The 16,552-nt window shown below is 40.7% G+C and overlaps 1 protein-coding gene across 2 annotated transcripts in view; it reads left to right on the top strand.

Annotated features, from left to right (window-relative positions):
* tcerg1l (transcription elongation regulator 1 like) overlaps positions 1-16,552 on the top strand; it is a 66,833-nt gene that overhangs the window by 14,383 nt on the left and 35,898 nt on the right. For both annotated transcript variants that reach the window (XM_029248913.1, XM_029248914.1), the window contains exon 4: positions 2,458-2,634. In XM_029248913.1, coding sequence (XP_029104746.1) covers positions 2,458-2,634 — 177 coding nt within the window. The remainder of the gene's footprint in view (positions 1-2,457; positions 2,635-16,552) is intronic.

Consider the following 16,552-nt stretch of genomic DNA (forward strand, 5'->3'; position numbering starts at 1 on the left):
TATGTTGCTAAATTGAAAATATAGTAATACATGTTTTGAAATAACATTTTTGTGTTTTGGTATCGTTGAATCTGCCAATCTGATGATAGGTTTATTTTTGTCATTTTTGCACTGTTTGTCTTTTTTTAATATACTAATTTTTTATTAAATCCCTGTTTGAACTGCTATTCTAAATGTTCTGATTGTCATTCGCGCAACCAAATTACCAACTTTTTGGACCATAGGAGTTTATTTTATATAAAATTGCTTCCACCTCCTTTCTTCTGGTTATACCCCATTTCTTTTGTACTCTGATAAATGTATTAATGAGTATTTATTAAACTGTCTATTATTAAGCACATTCTGTGCCCTTTCATTTACTTTCTACCTGTACATCTCAAACAGTAGGACTTCAGACCTTATCTATAATATGAAAGTGTGGTCCTGGAGGAAGATCTTAGGCCTTTTGGGAAAAACTGGGGCTGTCCTCATAGTGAGGGACCTTCACTGGAAGTCTTCATCATTACAGCAAAGTCCAGCTTCTGGAGCCCTGTTGATGCTTTTGTCGATGAAAATACATGTGTTTCTTTAAATATAGATAGAAGTGAAGTACAGAAATTATATGAGAAAATGCTTACTAGGAAGCCCCATTATAAAGGAAAGTTTGGATACTTTGGAGATCTGTCCCTCATATCTTCTCACCCAATGCCGTCAAATGAAATGTTGCGCTCTCTCAGGCCTCTGCCTTGGGTTACCAGCAAAAAATGTAGGTGTGATTATTGCAGAATGCTGCCAAGACTATTGCTCTCACAGCAGTTTTTCCACACAGTGGTGGCCTGCTCTGTAGAAGACAAAATGCTATGAGCAGATCTGCTATGCGTTTGAAGGGGAATGAATTGCTCAGAGAAATAGTGCAGAAACGGTGATCAAGTTCAATGGCTCTCATTTTCAGCTTTTAATAAGGATTTTTTTTTTTTTCCGAAAACATGTCACAGCTTCCGAGCGCTCGTGAGAATGTGCACGTCTTTGCCGTCCCTCCTGACACAGATTCCTGCATGTAGGCTTGATTATCCCTCCACCACGGCACCCCGGATGGCTGTGATCCAGTGGAACTTGCGCGGTGCGTGAGCAGAAGATGAAAAGAGCAGGCAAAAACCATGAAAACGCCTGTTGGCAGCCAGTTAAATAAAAGAACAAAGAGGGGGCTTTGCTTTCGCCAGGAGCTGAAAATCACTTGCACGTCCAGGGCTGTCGCCAGTGAAAGGGAACCGTTTCGTAATGCGCTGTTGATGCGGTTGACTTTTTTTTTGTAAGGATTCGGTGCCATCTTCCCCTGATCACAGTGCTCCTACTGTTGATTTTAATGTTATTAGAGAACACGCTGTAGGCGGCTAGCATGCTCGGTGCACAGAGCAGCACTCATCTCTGATCCAGGTTTGCAGGTTTCGTGGCAAATATGTGGATTTTGAATGTTCGTCTTATGAGTCTCCTCTGGGTTTTCTGGTTTCCTTCCACCCTACTGAGGTAACATGGTCATTATGCAACACGCTAAGTGTGCGAGTTCCTCGAGATGGCCTGGCAGTTAGTCCAGGGTGCCCTACACTTTATGACCTATGATTCCTAGTATAGGTAGTCATGCCCTCACAACATATGCAACTTTCAACACCCTGGATATACAAAGGCCATCCCATCAACCTCATATTATTTTTTTTGAGTCCCGACGTTTGGTTGTAATGTTTAACAACGATGCTCCATCTGCTGTACAATAACATTGGATGACCTCACTGCCGTGAGGCACCATATTTCTTATTGACTCAGTCAGTGTGTCAGTCAGCAAGAGTGTTTTATTTGCAAAAAATGTTCACTTACCGAATGGTTCGCTTTTAATTCCACTGAAGTTAATTTTTTTAGAATGGCAAAACACGACTGTTCTGGTGGTGCAGAAAAGAAAAAGCAAAAGAAATCAGGTTTGCAAATTAAAGTAAAAATAATAGTGCAGCATAAAAATAAAATTGTAATGCTGCACTCTACATTATTATTCTTTTATTAGCACTGTTTCACAACAAATAACGTATGAAATTAGTGAAAAAATAACAGAGCCTTATTATACAATGTAGCATTCATGCATATCGGCTGTTTACATGTATGGTTTATATGGTGCAGTATGAAGGGATTTGGGAACGAGATCGTCACAATGAAACCCTGTTGTAAGTTGAGGACTACCTGTCTAGTGTCTGGATATCTGTGACCACTCTGAGTAAATGGCTCTTGAGGTGGGACCTGTGAAAGGAGAACATAACAAAGCACACACACATTTTCATGTCATGATGCTGACAGAATAAATCTCTGTTCCCCACTTTCCAGCTACGGCTGAAAATGTAGCGTTCCTTCCAGGAGGGTGATGGCTATTCCTACTTTAGAGAAACAGAGCTGTAGAGTGGGGCATAATTGGTAACCATGCATTCTGCTCTTTGCCAGCCTGTCCTGTGGCCATCAAGCGAGTTGGCAGCAACAAGAGGATTGCCCTAGCGGCGGCTGCCATGATGGCGATGGAATCAGAGACAGCTCAAGGACCGCTGGGGGCCTCGGCCCAGCCGTTCCACCTTCTCTCCTTGTCACCAATCAAGATCCCTTTTCTATCAACCAGAGGCTCAGGTAAATGATGCACCTTGTGAGGGTGCAAGCTAATTTTCACAGCCCTTCTGATGATCTCAAGTGACCTTTGTTGAATCACAGCACAAGCATTTGTTCTGCATGTCTGAACATGTTTGCTTTTCCTCAATTCTGACTGCTGCATTCTCTGCCTTGATTATGCAAATCAGCATTAGCCAGCTGTTGATCTTTGAGTCTTGAAATGTTACCTCCCATTTTAGTTTCCTGATGAAAGACTCTTATGGGAAACATCCCACCAGATTTTTACCCATATAAGATCATTGATAGAACATTTGATAGAACAGTGTGTTAAAAATTAGGGTGCTGCTCTATCTCTAGCCTCTACTGGTAGCGTGTCTATCTTATTGACTCACTACTCCTTAATGCCACCCACATCCACCTCCTGAAACAGGTGCAACCTTGCGTTTTCCTCAAAGGTGCCCCAAGACACACTGTGTGTTTTGGGTAGCATGGATTGATTTGGGAAGACCCTCCGACCATGAGTCAATCTGTTGCTCTTTTGGCAATGGGAGACTAGCAGCCCTTGGAAGGTCTTCTTCATGCAGTGTCAGTTGACAGATTGTCCCAGGCACTGGGTAGAATGAAGACCACCCACAGCCCCACTAGCTTCATGGTTCTGGGCTGTTTGTGCAAAAATATTCAGGGAAGCAAGAGCCCTGCAGGGTCACAATGCAGCTGACTGATCCCTGCAGGGCATCACCTGCTGGGCCATAGATTGCTTTCATGTCCTTGTGTAACGGGTATGAGCAACAGCCTGGAAGCAGGAAGCTACAACTTTTTGCATTTTTTTTTATAAGATTACAAAAAACTTTTTAACGAAACAAGAAAACTTAAAATGAGCAGTGAATTGAATATAGATGGTCGCATTTTACTTTTGTTTCTTTGTCAGGTGGTTCATTTTTAAAGTTTCATTAGGACCTCCAATGCCTTCGTAGCACTAGAGCCCCATTCCCCCCATCCTGATCAGGGGCCAGGGCACTAACAACATGCATTAAGTGACATAAATTGCTTAAAATAACACTCTTTAAGTGCCTTAAATCAAATCCGCTGTACCATTTCCAGCGCATGAAGTGTACTTTGAAATGGTGTCAGCTCTTAAAATTTGCATAAAAAGTAGGGTTACAGCCTCAAAACAAATGGACCTGTGCACTGTTTGTTGGGAAAGATCTGGAAAGGGGAAAAGAGAAAGTGAAAACAATCATTTAAAAGTGCAGAAGCGGTGGCGTGGCCCTGGATTCTCATTACCCTTCATGACATTGTGATGCCGCAGGAATCCAATATGCTATAATAGGCATCCTCATCTACTGTATATTTTCAGCAATTTGCTAAAAAAATATGCTACCAAAACAAAACAAAGACATTCTTTAAGATCCTTTGGCGCATTGCTATCTCAAAGGTTGTTTTAAGGAAAAAATATCATCTATTTGTTCATGTTTTTCACAACCATTTTTGAGCCTTGAATAAGGCAAGGCTGTTTACGTGACTCATATTTTTCCTCTCATTTATTTCAGTTTTTTTTTTTTCTTTTTCTGTTATGCTCTTTGGTACCGTGATATTTTGATAGCTTTCATGCTGACAAAAGTCTCTACAGTTTTGATATGCTTTTGATCCCGTATTTAAAGACGAAATGAGTAGACTCCGGCTAATTAAATGGTTCACTTGAAATTAAGTGAATTGTGGAATGAAGATATATATGATCTGACAGTCTAACTGTGTGTCTTATACTCTGACACATTTTATTATTTCTTTTATCTGGCCTATGCTTTTATCCGACAAGATAAGTCATTACAACAGCGGCGTATATTACAAGAGCAGTTCGTAATAAGTGCCTATTCAAAAGTACAACAGAAGGGACCGTCCTAGGACTTGAACAAACCACCTTCAGGTTACAAGTATTCCAATTTTTTATGTCACAGTTTTTTACTCCCTTCTATCTGTTTAATGCTGACCCTGCGGCTGGTTTAATGGGAGGAGTAGAGGGCTTTATAATTGGAGAGGTTCGGATTGCTGCTTGTCATCTTTCATAATTAAAGACAGGCATCCTCTGCGTGGTCACGACCTCGACCTACGGCAACCCCCTGCCGAGCCACTGAGCTGATGGGATTATTTATGGAACATGCGGCTGGAGCCACCCCCACCCCCCCGCCAGCTGCCTTCCCCCGAACACATGTGGGACCGCCTGGCTGCTGCCCCATTCACTGGCACTTCCCATCTGCTTTACAAACAGTCAGCAAGCACCTCTGGCCAGATGCGCTGGCACGGCCCGGGCACAGGGAGCCGGCTCGCCGAAAGCCGTGTGTCAATAGTTCATTACGTTGGCAGAAAGCGAGAAAAGGAGAGGAAGAGGCCTTTCTCCTGGAAGCTGCAGGGCAGGGATGCTTCGGTGCGTGTGTGTGAGTAGTGTGTGTATCAGGACATGACATTAAGGACTTCAGGTGAGATTCACAGACAGAGTTTAAATAAATGTTTGCAGACACTTCAGGCTAATACCACAGTAAGTTTCGGCCCATTTCTCATCATTATCATGACAAAAATTCCATCCATCGTCAACAACCGCTTCTCCTGAGTGGGGTTGCGGTGAGCCAGATCCTGGCTTGGCAACACAGGGCACAAGGCTGGAGGAGGGGGGGGACACACCCAGGGCGGGAAGCCAGTCTGCCACAAGTCACCCCAAGCAGGGTTTGAACCCCACGCCCACCACACAGGGGGCACTGGCTGAACCTGCTGCTCCACCACACACCCCCCATGATAAAACTTTCAGAAACAAATACTGACAGCAGCCTCTGTTATTATATTACATTATATTTCATCTTCATGATTATATAGTAGTCATGATAGTATATAATAAACATGGTCTGTAAATCATACAGAGCTGAGAAATTGTATATTCATTACTTGGGGTGTTCTGAACACTAGGGTGACGCTCATGTGATTTTACTTCTGCGCCATGGCTATCGATCACTGTGGAGTTGCTTAAACCGGACTCAGTCTACTTGTGCTACAGTAGTATTAATGCAATGTACAGTCCAGGAGTTAGCGATCAATAAAGTACATTTAAGCCTGAATCTGATACTGTCTGGCCTGACCATGTAACCAGTGCAAGAAGATTATGACACATGATCTCTTTCACATTAAAGGGAAAAGGGAATTACATGGAAAACACCATCACTTTCTTTGACATGTTTTCAGTGTGTGTATTCCAGATTTTTTTAAACATATCTAATATTTAATTTTCCATTTTTGCTTTCAGAAGCATTAGTATACAGCAGCAGCTACCAGATAATCTTCTGCCAGCAATTCATCAGATTTCAAAGAATCAGGTTCAAAGAAACCCTTATGAATACGGCTTGCCTGCAGGGCTCAGAATTCCCATGTATGGCGTGATTAAAGTATGGGAACATGTTTAATGAAGATAGCCTTACACTGTGATTCTAGGTGTTTGTCTGCCGCAGGAATATTATTTGATTGAACTCGGCCTTTCCGGAAACGGGTCGCTCTGGTCTTTTACTACTGTGGTATGTACCCAGGGATTTTGTCCTCTGTGGTTGATTTGTGGAAGTTCTCTACAGCTCATAATGAGTGTTTCTACATTCCTGGCCTTGGCTGGAGTTTATTTGAATGTATTTATTTATAAGACAAAACAGGTCTGAAAGCGTGACAGGCAAACGATTGTGAGGATATCCGCCGTTCGAAGTCTGACGCTTGAGAAATATGCCTCCTCATGAGCCAAGTGTGATACAGGGACCCTGAGATTCCACAGCAGGGGTCTATCTTCAGAGTGTCTCAGTACTGAGTTCATAATACTGTGTTTACTCTAGTGTTCCACTGGAAAGGTGCTCAACATGCTTTCGAAGCACTGGGAGATCTGTCTGGGGGGTGAGGGGTGGTATTGTAATGCTTCAGTATACTCCTAACCTGAAAACAAACACAGAATTTGAAGTGAAGAAAAGACCTGGAAAAGCAAACATTTAAAACTGAGCAAAAATGACGGTAGTTAGGTAAACAAGAGCATGAAACCTAAGTGTGGCTACCTCACACGTTAGGCAGACAAACCGCTTGTAACTTGAGCAGTATCGACTTCCACCGTCTGCCTCGCTTTGGCCCATCAAACAGAACCCATGGAGTAATGCAGGACTTTGAAAGAAAAGATGCACCATGAGTTGAAGTGTGCGACAAGAACCGATGGCCTACCAGCTTGCTTAATTTCAGTGCGTAGACCGCCGTGCCACCTGTAAAACTCCAAACGTGATGATGAGCGTTGTCATTTCGCAATCACCCTTAATGTTTGCACTTTAGCGTAAGTGCTTCATTCGATCTTGGCCAAACAAAAAACAGTATGAGGTGGGGGGGGGCGATGGCTGAGTGTTGCATGACAGACGAGTGGAGCAACCTGAGGAAAGGACAGAGGCCGGCGAGGAGGTCAGTGCCCGAGCATGTTGCGAGCTCAAGGAAAACCTTTCAAATCTCCCCTATTAAGATTCGTGGGAGGTAACGGTCTGTGAATTATTTAAAGGTTGAAAAGTGCTTTGCTCAAGGGCGTGTTTTTTCCGTTGCGTCCCAGCTGGGATTTTGACCCCAAAACCCTTTGAGTCTAGAGTCCATTAATGCCAATACCAAAGCCATGTAAAACAGCTAATTAGTCCATGGTACACCCATACATTTTTTTTTGAAAGGTTACTTAGATTTAATTTATAGACATGGAGTTATGAAATGGCATGATGCGAGATACTCTGGAGAAAGTGTGAATAACTGAACAGCGACTACAGGTTGTGCTACCGTTCAGGGCAAGCTTTTATAACCAAGTTTCACCTTGCTGTTGAACCCTTGAGCACGGTACTTGACCTGAATTACTCGTATGAAATGTGCTCCTATGTGTTTTTTTTTTTCTTTAGCTGATGTGTGATGAATGATAAATAGGTTAAAAAAAAACCAGTGTGCATAAACTTGCTGGCTAAATAATTCAACATTAATTACATACGTGTAAATAGGATTATTACTTTAAATTTAAGTTTTTCCATATGTTCTTTGTAAGAGGGGTGGGGGATGAGACTATTCATCTCAGAATTAGTCCACATGTAGCGATGCTTTGGAGGTGATCATTGCCAAAACCTTGAGACAGAACTAGGACAGCTCATTTCCAGCGCCCCACTCCAATGCCCTTTAAAGTGCAATTTCCATCGATCCACACTGAGCAAGACTCAGGATGACTGATATCCATACAGCAACTGCACAAAGCCAAGGACTGTTTGTTTAACACTTCACTCAGTATTGACGGCTGCAAATTTGCAAGTAGAAGGGACCTGAATCAGGCAGCACCGAATTTTAATTACACCGGGCCTGCAGTTCACATTTTCTTGCTGTCTCTGCACAGTGGCCGTGGGTTTAGATTATGTTTTCCAGTGTAAGCCCTCGCGGTACCATGTTTTGTTCCACGGTGTTACCAATTCAGGACACACCAATGTGCTGCCTGAACTAGATTTTGTGAATCCCCATGACATTTCTGCCATGTGTAAATGCATTTTGAAAGGCAGAGGAGAATTCCCAAATGTTCGAAACAGAAAACCTCGAAAGGAGTGCGTTCTTTAAAAACTGCAGAATGTGCCGTTTTCATTACCCTGTGAAGTTTGCATGAGACTAGCGAGAGCTTCAAAGGTATTGTTGTGAAAGCTGGAAAATCACTTCCCTTTATTACAGTGTATAAAATTGAATATTATCATGCCTTAAGGCAAAATACAGTATTACAAACCATAATATTTGTAAGCCATATACACATTCCTAGGAGAACTCCCATGTACTGTGTTCTTCATCAGTGTGTGGGAATAACAGCAAAGGGGGGAACACTACCACCGCGTAATTGTCCAAAAAATGCGTTGCTTGGACCACATAGCCATGAAACTGAAATGTGCCTACAGAGTAATATGCTTTTTCTTCAGTTTGCGTAAATTTCTGAAAATGAATATTTGGGTAGAGAAATACTTGGAAAAGTTTAAGGCTTTCTTGTTGCCACTATCACGAATCGCCAGCTTTTGATGTTATTAATAATAATAATAATAATTTCAACAAAGTGACTTACAGGAGTTTGTATAATAAGATACTTAAAATGATTTCGGCATTTATACAGGTGAGTGATTTTTACTGTGTCAGTGAAGGGTAAATACCTTGGTCAAGGGTTGAATAGGAGGAAGGGGTTTCAAATCCGGGTCTTTCTAGCTGCAAGACTCTAACCACTGCTAGCATGTCACCTGCTACCCCATGAAACAATGTAAAAAAGGTGGTGTTTTTTTGGAGCCATTATTAAAGGATACCATATCGCCTTGGATATTCCAAGCCTTTTGAGTCCACCTCCCTTTCGATTGGGATATGTGCAAAGACCTACATTTCGTCTCCCATTTGTCTCTGCTATCGTCAAACTGGGGGCCTTTGGCGGATGGTCTTAAATGAATAATGATTCTATGTTCTACATGCATTTCCCACATATTTCTTCATTAGTTATCATGCACTATTCCTCCAGTCATTTGTTAACAATGACCACTTATTAAATATCAGGGTTGTGGTGGTCCAGATCCTGTACTGGAATCACAGGGCATAAGACATGGTTAACCCTGGGTGGGATACCTGTCCATCACATGACAACCATGCACTAACATTACAATAATGCTTTTGTGTGTTCTTCATGCATGCTCCACCTAGACTGTGAAATGTGGGACCTGTGGAGAATATGGAGGGTTTGACTAGAAACAACGTACAACGTACAAGTAAATAAGTAATAGTGTTTTTTTTAATGTAAAGGACAGTCTGCCAGACATTCAGCACCACATGGAGCTCTTCTTCAATACACTGTCCTGTCTTCCCATAAAGTTGGTTGGACAACTTTGTGAACTCAGTCAATTAATATTTCACCAGTGGCGCACAGTTCTGACCAAATAGGGGTATTCGTACCGCTGCTCATTACCAGTCCTGACAGCAGCACACTTTATTGCTGTGCGGCCGCACGAGTGTGACTTTACATCTACTTGAAAGTGCATAAGAAAGAGCTATTGGCTGTATCTCCAAGACTCCTCATAAAGGTCACCTAACCCTTTCTCGTACTGTTTTTCTCATATTTTTTTCTTCCTCTGCCCAATTCACTTAAAAATTCTCTTTTAAATTTTAATCAGGATGAATTAGAAAAAGAGCACCTTGCACTCAGCTCTTCGGCTGTTCCTCTGATCTGCTGTCAGAATGCATGAGGCTCCATTCTTTTGTGTAACAACGTAATCCATCCTATTCAACTTTGTTTTTTCTTATATTATATGGGTAATCATCTGAGGTTCAGTCATGTCTACCTATAAATGATTATACTTCTTAATCACTACATTGTACTTCAGGTAGGCAAAGATGGAATATTTGGAGCATCTACTCTGCGAAGAAATAATCAGCACAAACAATGTTTTCTTTTTAATAATTTATTCTATTCTATTCTATTCCATTGTATTCCGCTTCCGGGTGATGGTGTTCCTGAAAGTGTTCTTAAGCTCTTCTCTATTAGGTCATAGTCGGCTAGATACAGCAAAGTTTTAAACCCAAACATGCATGTGACCAAAAATTAATCACGAGTAACTGCAAATTCATTCTCCAAACAAGCATCTCACAAAATCAAAATGTCTCTGTGTGGCAGGTGTAAAATCATTAATGCATCTCTTGTATTTCAGCTTTCCAGTATCTGGAGGAATAGCTGGCAGAAAAGCAGAAATGCTGAGTTGTTTACACATCACCTGCCCACCCAGAAGATATCTGCTCAGCTATTTTCTAATATTTAGTTTACAGAAGGGACTACCTGTCATAGCAGAGTGCAGGCTGCACTGATAAAAAGATATTGAGTCAGAGAAAATTAGTAATACTTTTGAGGCACTCAAAATCAACTGAAATAAAAATTTATTCTTGTTGCCCTGAATATGATATTCATTGGTTAATTACCTGCTGATGCTCTAGTCCAAAGTGGCATTGGATTTGACCCATATGTACAAGCTGGGTCCTTTTACTTATGCAGTTCTGGGTAAGTACCCTACTCAGGGGTACTACAACAGAACCATGGACTTTCTTTCATTGATACATTACCTGCTGCCACTGTTTACTTCCAGAAATGTTAAGTATTCCTAAAGCATATCCATATTCAATAATGTGCATTAATATGTTTTTCAATATACAGAGCATCTACATTAACTCAAATTTAACTCACAGAACACTTGCTTTCTTTGAGAATTTTCTATGCACCTGGAGGACAGAGACCATGTCACTGCCGATTGATAGCTTAAATTTTAATAGAAAACCAGTATTTTGTCGATTTTTAAAAAATTTTTACTGCGCTTTCATTGTTGATTTGTACAGTTTTAGTCACCGTTACACCACTGTGGCATTTCCACTGCCGCTAGTAATTCAGGCATGAGTTAGCCCAAGCCTTAGAATTTTTTTTTTAAACTCAAGTCAAACCAAAGCACACCTAACCCAACTACAGAGGATATCAGAAATCTGCACACCTTTACTAAATTTTCAGAATTTGATGTATTTTTAACCTTTTATAAGATCTGAAAATCAGCAACATTTAAGAGAGAAATGAAAGGATGTCTTCTGGGAAGAAATTTAGAATAGTAATAATAAAAAAACCTCCGACGCTTTAATGGCATAAGTGTGCCTTTAACTAATACTTTCTGGAAGCACCTTTTGCTTTGATTACAGCTGTAAGTCTGTTTGGATGGGTCTCTATCCACTTAGTTCAAGTTCATTTGAATTGCGAGACGATATCTTTAGGTCAGTCCAAATATTCTCAATAGAGCTGAGGTCAGGACTCTCTCTGTACGTCAACAAAATCAGAAATTTTTAATACAGGCGGTTAGACTTTTGATATCCACTATAAATAGATCACATCATTCCGGTGTTATTTTTAAATCAGCGTCTTAATTGTTCCCAGTACTGCATCTAAGTATTTAACACATTCCAAAGAAAACCTGGCTCATACATATAAACAAATAAACAAACAAACCAGCGTCTCACAAATGAATTGAGTCTACTTTATAAGTTATGAACTAATGCATTATAAAAATGCTGAAAACGGTTGAAGATCTGCTCTCACTCTTCACTAGCTGATTTGACTTCGTCCAAACTGTAACATTTTGGCCAGAGGACAGGAGACTCATGAAGCTGTCAGATAGGCCTATACTCCACTGCCATAAATTTGCACTGCTGTGACATAACCAGACCATTTCAAAGTAGCCGGCTCACCAGGCACAATCTTTGCCCTGCATGTAAATCCTTTATGTGGTCTTGACTTAATGAGCATCAAACACAGAGCTGTAGGCTCATCCTCATGACATAGGGGCACACACAGAAATGGATGGAACCAGCCAGCAATTCCACACAGACACAGGGTAAGTTTCCCAGACTTCCCTGCTGCCATTCAACAGAGGTAATTGACTGTGAATTATTTAAAGGTTGATTTAAGACCAAAGTGAAACATATCATTTGGGATCAATGTGGTGTCGTGTTCCACGAATTGTTTCATGTCTCAAAAATTAGCTCTTTCCTAGATCCATAGCTTTGCTGAGCTGATTAAATTTGGATGCGTAATTTACACAGGACTTTTGGATGAGAGACGGATGATAAGCGTGCAGTATTACATTACTTTGTCTGTAAATACAGAGGAGTTGGCAAAGTGGTCAGACTCTTCTAACAGAGCTCAGTTTTGAGAGGCTCTTGTAAAATAGCATAGGCTGCTTATGAACATAAGAGATTACAGGATAATCCACAGACCACCTTTTGATTCCCACCAAATGCAACCGTTGCTGCACCATCCGGCATCTCTGGAGTTCTACATTTTAGCCTTCAAGCAGAGAAAAAAAGATTAGTGCTGCAAATGCTCTTCAACCAGGGTTTTGAATAATTTTGTCATTGTGCTACCATTTATTGGACCAAAAAGTACAGCAGAATATTATGACTGACGGCGTGAAAGAAATCTTTCCCTTTCCCATTTCAGCCGTCGGGGACATTGAAAGAAATACACTCAGACACGCAAAGACTTTTCCTGACAACATCGGCCAATGGGAGATCGCCTAAAATTGAGTGTCTCCCCAATCAGTCTTTATTGCCTGCTTTTATTTGCCAGGCTCATACATAATCCATTCCAGGGCGTTAAAACAGGTGTGTTCAGTGTTGTCCCGCCTTTTTGCTTGGTAACTTTCTGCTCCTCTGTTCTTAAAACTCTTCACCCTAAAGCTGAATCATCCCAACCCCATCATGCAGCTAGCCTTAAACTGACCTCGCTCCAGGCAAAGGAGGACCACCGGCCTTTTGTGACATGCTCTTGGTGTCCGCAGCCTGCCTTTATCAGATAACCTCTGACCTAGTGCCTGGTATAGCCTGCTTCTCACGCAATGATCTTACATTCCACAGCACAGAGCACAGTCTTAAACCCTAAAGTACAAAAATATGACCAGTTACCATGCTTGAAAATTTCTATAAGTACTAAATTTGAGCACCGCAACGGAACTGAGTTGCGCTGATTCGGTTTTTCAAACAGAACACAGAGGGATTTTAGGTGGAGATGACAGACACTGAGCTCAATGTCGAAATCTAATGATAAATATCAGAGGACGAAGATAAAGAACTTCAAAATGTTTGCGGATGTTGTTTGGGCCGGAATGTGACAAGTACAAAAATAGGTTGTTTATACATGATGTTGGTCCAAGTAAACAGCTTGCGTTGGAGAATGTCACCTTCATCCTGTTTATTTGTTTATTTATTTATTCAGCACACAACAAACGTAGCTTGGTGCAATGTAGGCAAGACACTTTGGAAGAGGCATGGACCAAACATTCTGTTTTGGACAAACACAGTTCCAAAATTTGTTATTATTTTTATTATTATTATTTTTTTTTTAACTATGGCATAGAAGTAAAGGGGATACATTAATGTTTCAGTTAAAAACAGACCCAACCAGAATAAACATTTCTTTAAGGCCTTTACTTGTCAGTCATTTCAATTCCTCTTAGTTTGAGGACAGGGAGCACTTCAAAGACCACAATTCAACCAGTTTGCTTTTGAACACGGGTTTCATTTCAAAAGTGGTGAATCCGTGGACAGATTTCTGTTGTATGATTCTTTTGCACTTATTTTAACTCTTCTGTACATGTGTTTCATATTCGTCAGTACTCATCTCTATACTAACCAATGCATTGGTCCTTGAAGATAAATTTCTCAAAGTGCCAATTAACACGTTTCATTAGTAATAGAAATGCATTATTTCTTAATACACTGTACTTAAAAGAAGTGGGGACACCTGGTAGTGTAGAGGTTAGTGCTACTACCTTTGGACCCAAAGGCTGCAGCTTCAATCCCCACCTCTGACAGTAGTACCCCTGAGCAAGGTACTTACCCTAAAATTGCTCCAGTAACATTACCCAGGTGTACAGCTTGATAAATAATTGTGAGTAGACTAACACTGTAAGCTTCTTTGGAAAAAAAAAAAAAACATCAGCTAAAAGTCAATAATATAATTTGGTATTTCCTTTTTGTGACACAACACAAACAAAATATGTACAGGTGCTTTCAGAAACCCTGCTCACCCTTATTTTGCTGACACTTTTTTCAAAGCAACTCACAATGCAAAACTGTAACTATTTACACAGCTTGGTAATTTGTTTACTATATTAATTCAGGGTAAGTACCTTTACTAAGGGTAGTACAACAAGCTTTGAACATGGATCCTCCAAATGCAAGGCAGTGGTGGTAACAATCACACCATCTGCTGTCCTGCCCAACCACCCACTGTAGCCCAAGTATCATGTTCATGTAGCGATTATAAATGTGAACCCAGTTACAGAAGTTATTGGACTGGATGCCACTGTGGACTACAGGAGATGAGGGCATGAGGGGGCAGAACTTTAAAGAGACGGTTATGCGGAGGACAGACATGAGGTAAGCTGCTGTGTTTGTGGTATTAGACAAGGTCGTGATCATCAGTGATGGACGGTCAAAGCCAGGGTTCTGGTCAAAGTGGGAGTCAAAGCCAAGGTCCTGGTCAGAACAGGGGGTTAAACCAAGGCTCAAGGTCATGGAGTTACTAGAACAGTGTGTGTTTTCTAAAGAGATTCTGCAAGGCTTGTGCTGAAGCATGCTCTTTTATAGGCTTATTTGAACACAGCTGTGCTGGATTCTAGCAGTAGGAGTCCTGCACGGGGCTCTGGTGGTCAGTCTGAGACTTGGGTTAGGAGTTGAGGTTAGGGTTAGGGTTCTTCTTTGTGACACCAAGAAGCTAGGAGAATCCCAGATCTCTTTATTACACTCATCTTTTGTTCACCACACAGCAATGTCCAAAACCAGTTTACAACGGTGGTGCAACAGCAGAGACTGTGATCGCATCCCATAACCACTACGCTACAGTCAGATGTGACGCTCTCAATTCTTAGACCACTTTAAACGTCCTATTATTGTTTTACATGGAAAGTTGTGATATCTGAGCACTCTAGTCTCTATGTGTAAATATCAGGTGGAGCAACCCAACAACAAAGATGACCAAGTGTTCAGTAGAACATGGCAGAACCTTCTATTTACAACCGCAGTAAGGTTGCTGAATGTTTTATTCAGTATGTGCAGTAAAGTTAATTTATTGTCTTGGATCTTTAAATGTCTGGAGAGTAATTTCCTCAGTGACCAACTAGTGGATGCTAAAAGTGTGATCCTAGATTTCTTGGTTGTGGAGGTCCTTGTGTATGCTGGTTCACTGCATGTCTAGATGTCAAATGTACTGATATATATGCTCATGCTGATTTCTGTTGATTTATTGAAATCCTGATATTGATATTGATACTAAAAAAAAAAAAAAAGTTTCTTTAACATGCAAGCATTCACTCATTTAGCTGTTGGTTTTCTCCAAAACAGCTTACACTTATTTACCCAGTTATACAGGTGAACAATTTCAGCAGAACAGTTTGGGGTAAGTACCTTGCTCAATAGTGCTACAGATAAAGGTAGGATTTGAACCTGCAATCTTTAGAAATAAAGAGAACAGTACTAACCACTACACTACCAGCTGTCTACAGCTAGTAATAGATAAAATACTACAGAAATGATAACATCTAAATACTATAGCATACAGGTAATAGAATACCTACGGAACAGACAGTAATAAAAATTACTTAATGATTATTGTTGAGATGAATATGTGTATATACAAATATATATTATGTATAAACATGTAAGAGATGTAATTGTTGAAATCATGTCAATATTCTGCTACTGACACAAATGGGAAGAAACTACAGAAACATATTTCAATACCTATCATTACCTTCCTTCAATATATCAGAAGGATTAAGGGATGAAATGGAATATTAAATCCATGTGTTTAAGAAAAGGGTGCCATCTCTTGTTTTTGGCATCAAAGGCTGAACTTTGTGCCTGTAATTCTTGGGGCTGTGCAGCAAACCTTGCGCTGGTTTGAAAAGGACCATTTGTGACTTTTACAAAATGAGAACTTCTTTGTAGGAAGCAGGGGTAACCCAGTATAAAGTGACTGGGCAAATGTGATTTGTGGCAGGTTAGATGACTCCGTTTACACATATTGGACATATTTCACAGGGTAAACAGCAGTAACTCTCCAAGGGCTAAGAATACTTATGTTGGCCAAGATCAGCATCTGTGACTCATTTTACTGCCATATTTGCTGCTGTGAACACTTTTCTTAAAACTCCCTGTGCTAATGGCACATCTAGGACCTCACAACATATAAGAAGATGCAGAGGAACATCTCCTCACCATTTATAGTTGACCTCAAGAGGCAGTTGCTGTTAAATTATTTACCATGTGAAAAAAGGTTTTTCAATTCAGTCAACACAACTTGGATCTTCTTTGACAGACAATCTATAAC

The sequence above is a fragment of the Scleropages formosus genome, chromosome 24 (assembly GCF_900964775.1).
Source record: "Scleropages formosus chromosome 24, fSclFor1.1, whole genome shotgun sequence".
NCBI classification, from domain to species: domain Eukaryota; kingdom Metazoa; phylum Chordata; class Actinopteri; order Osteoglossiformes; family Osteoglossidae; genus Scleropages; species Scleropages formosus.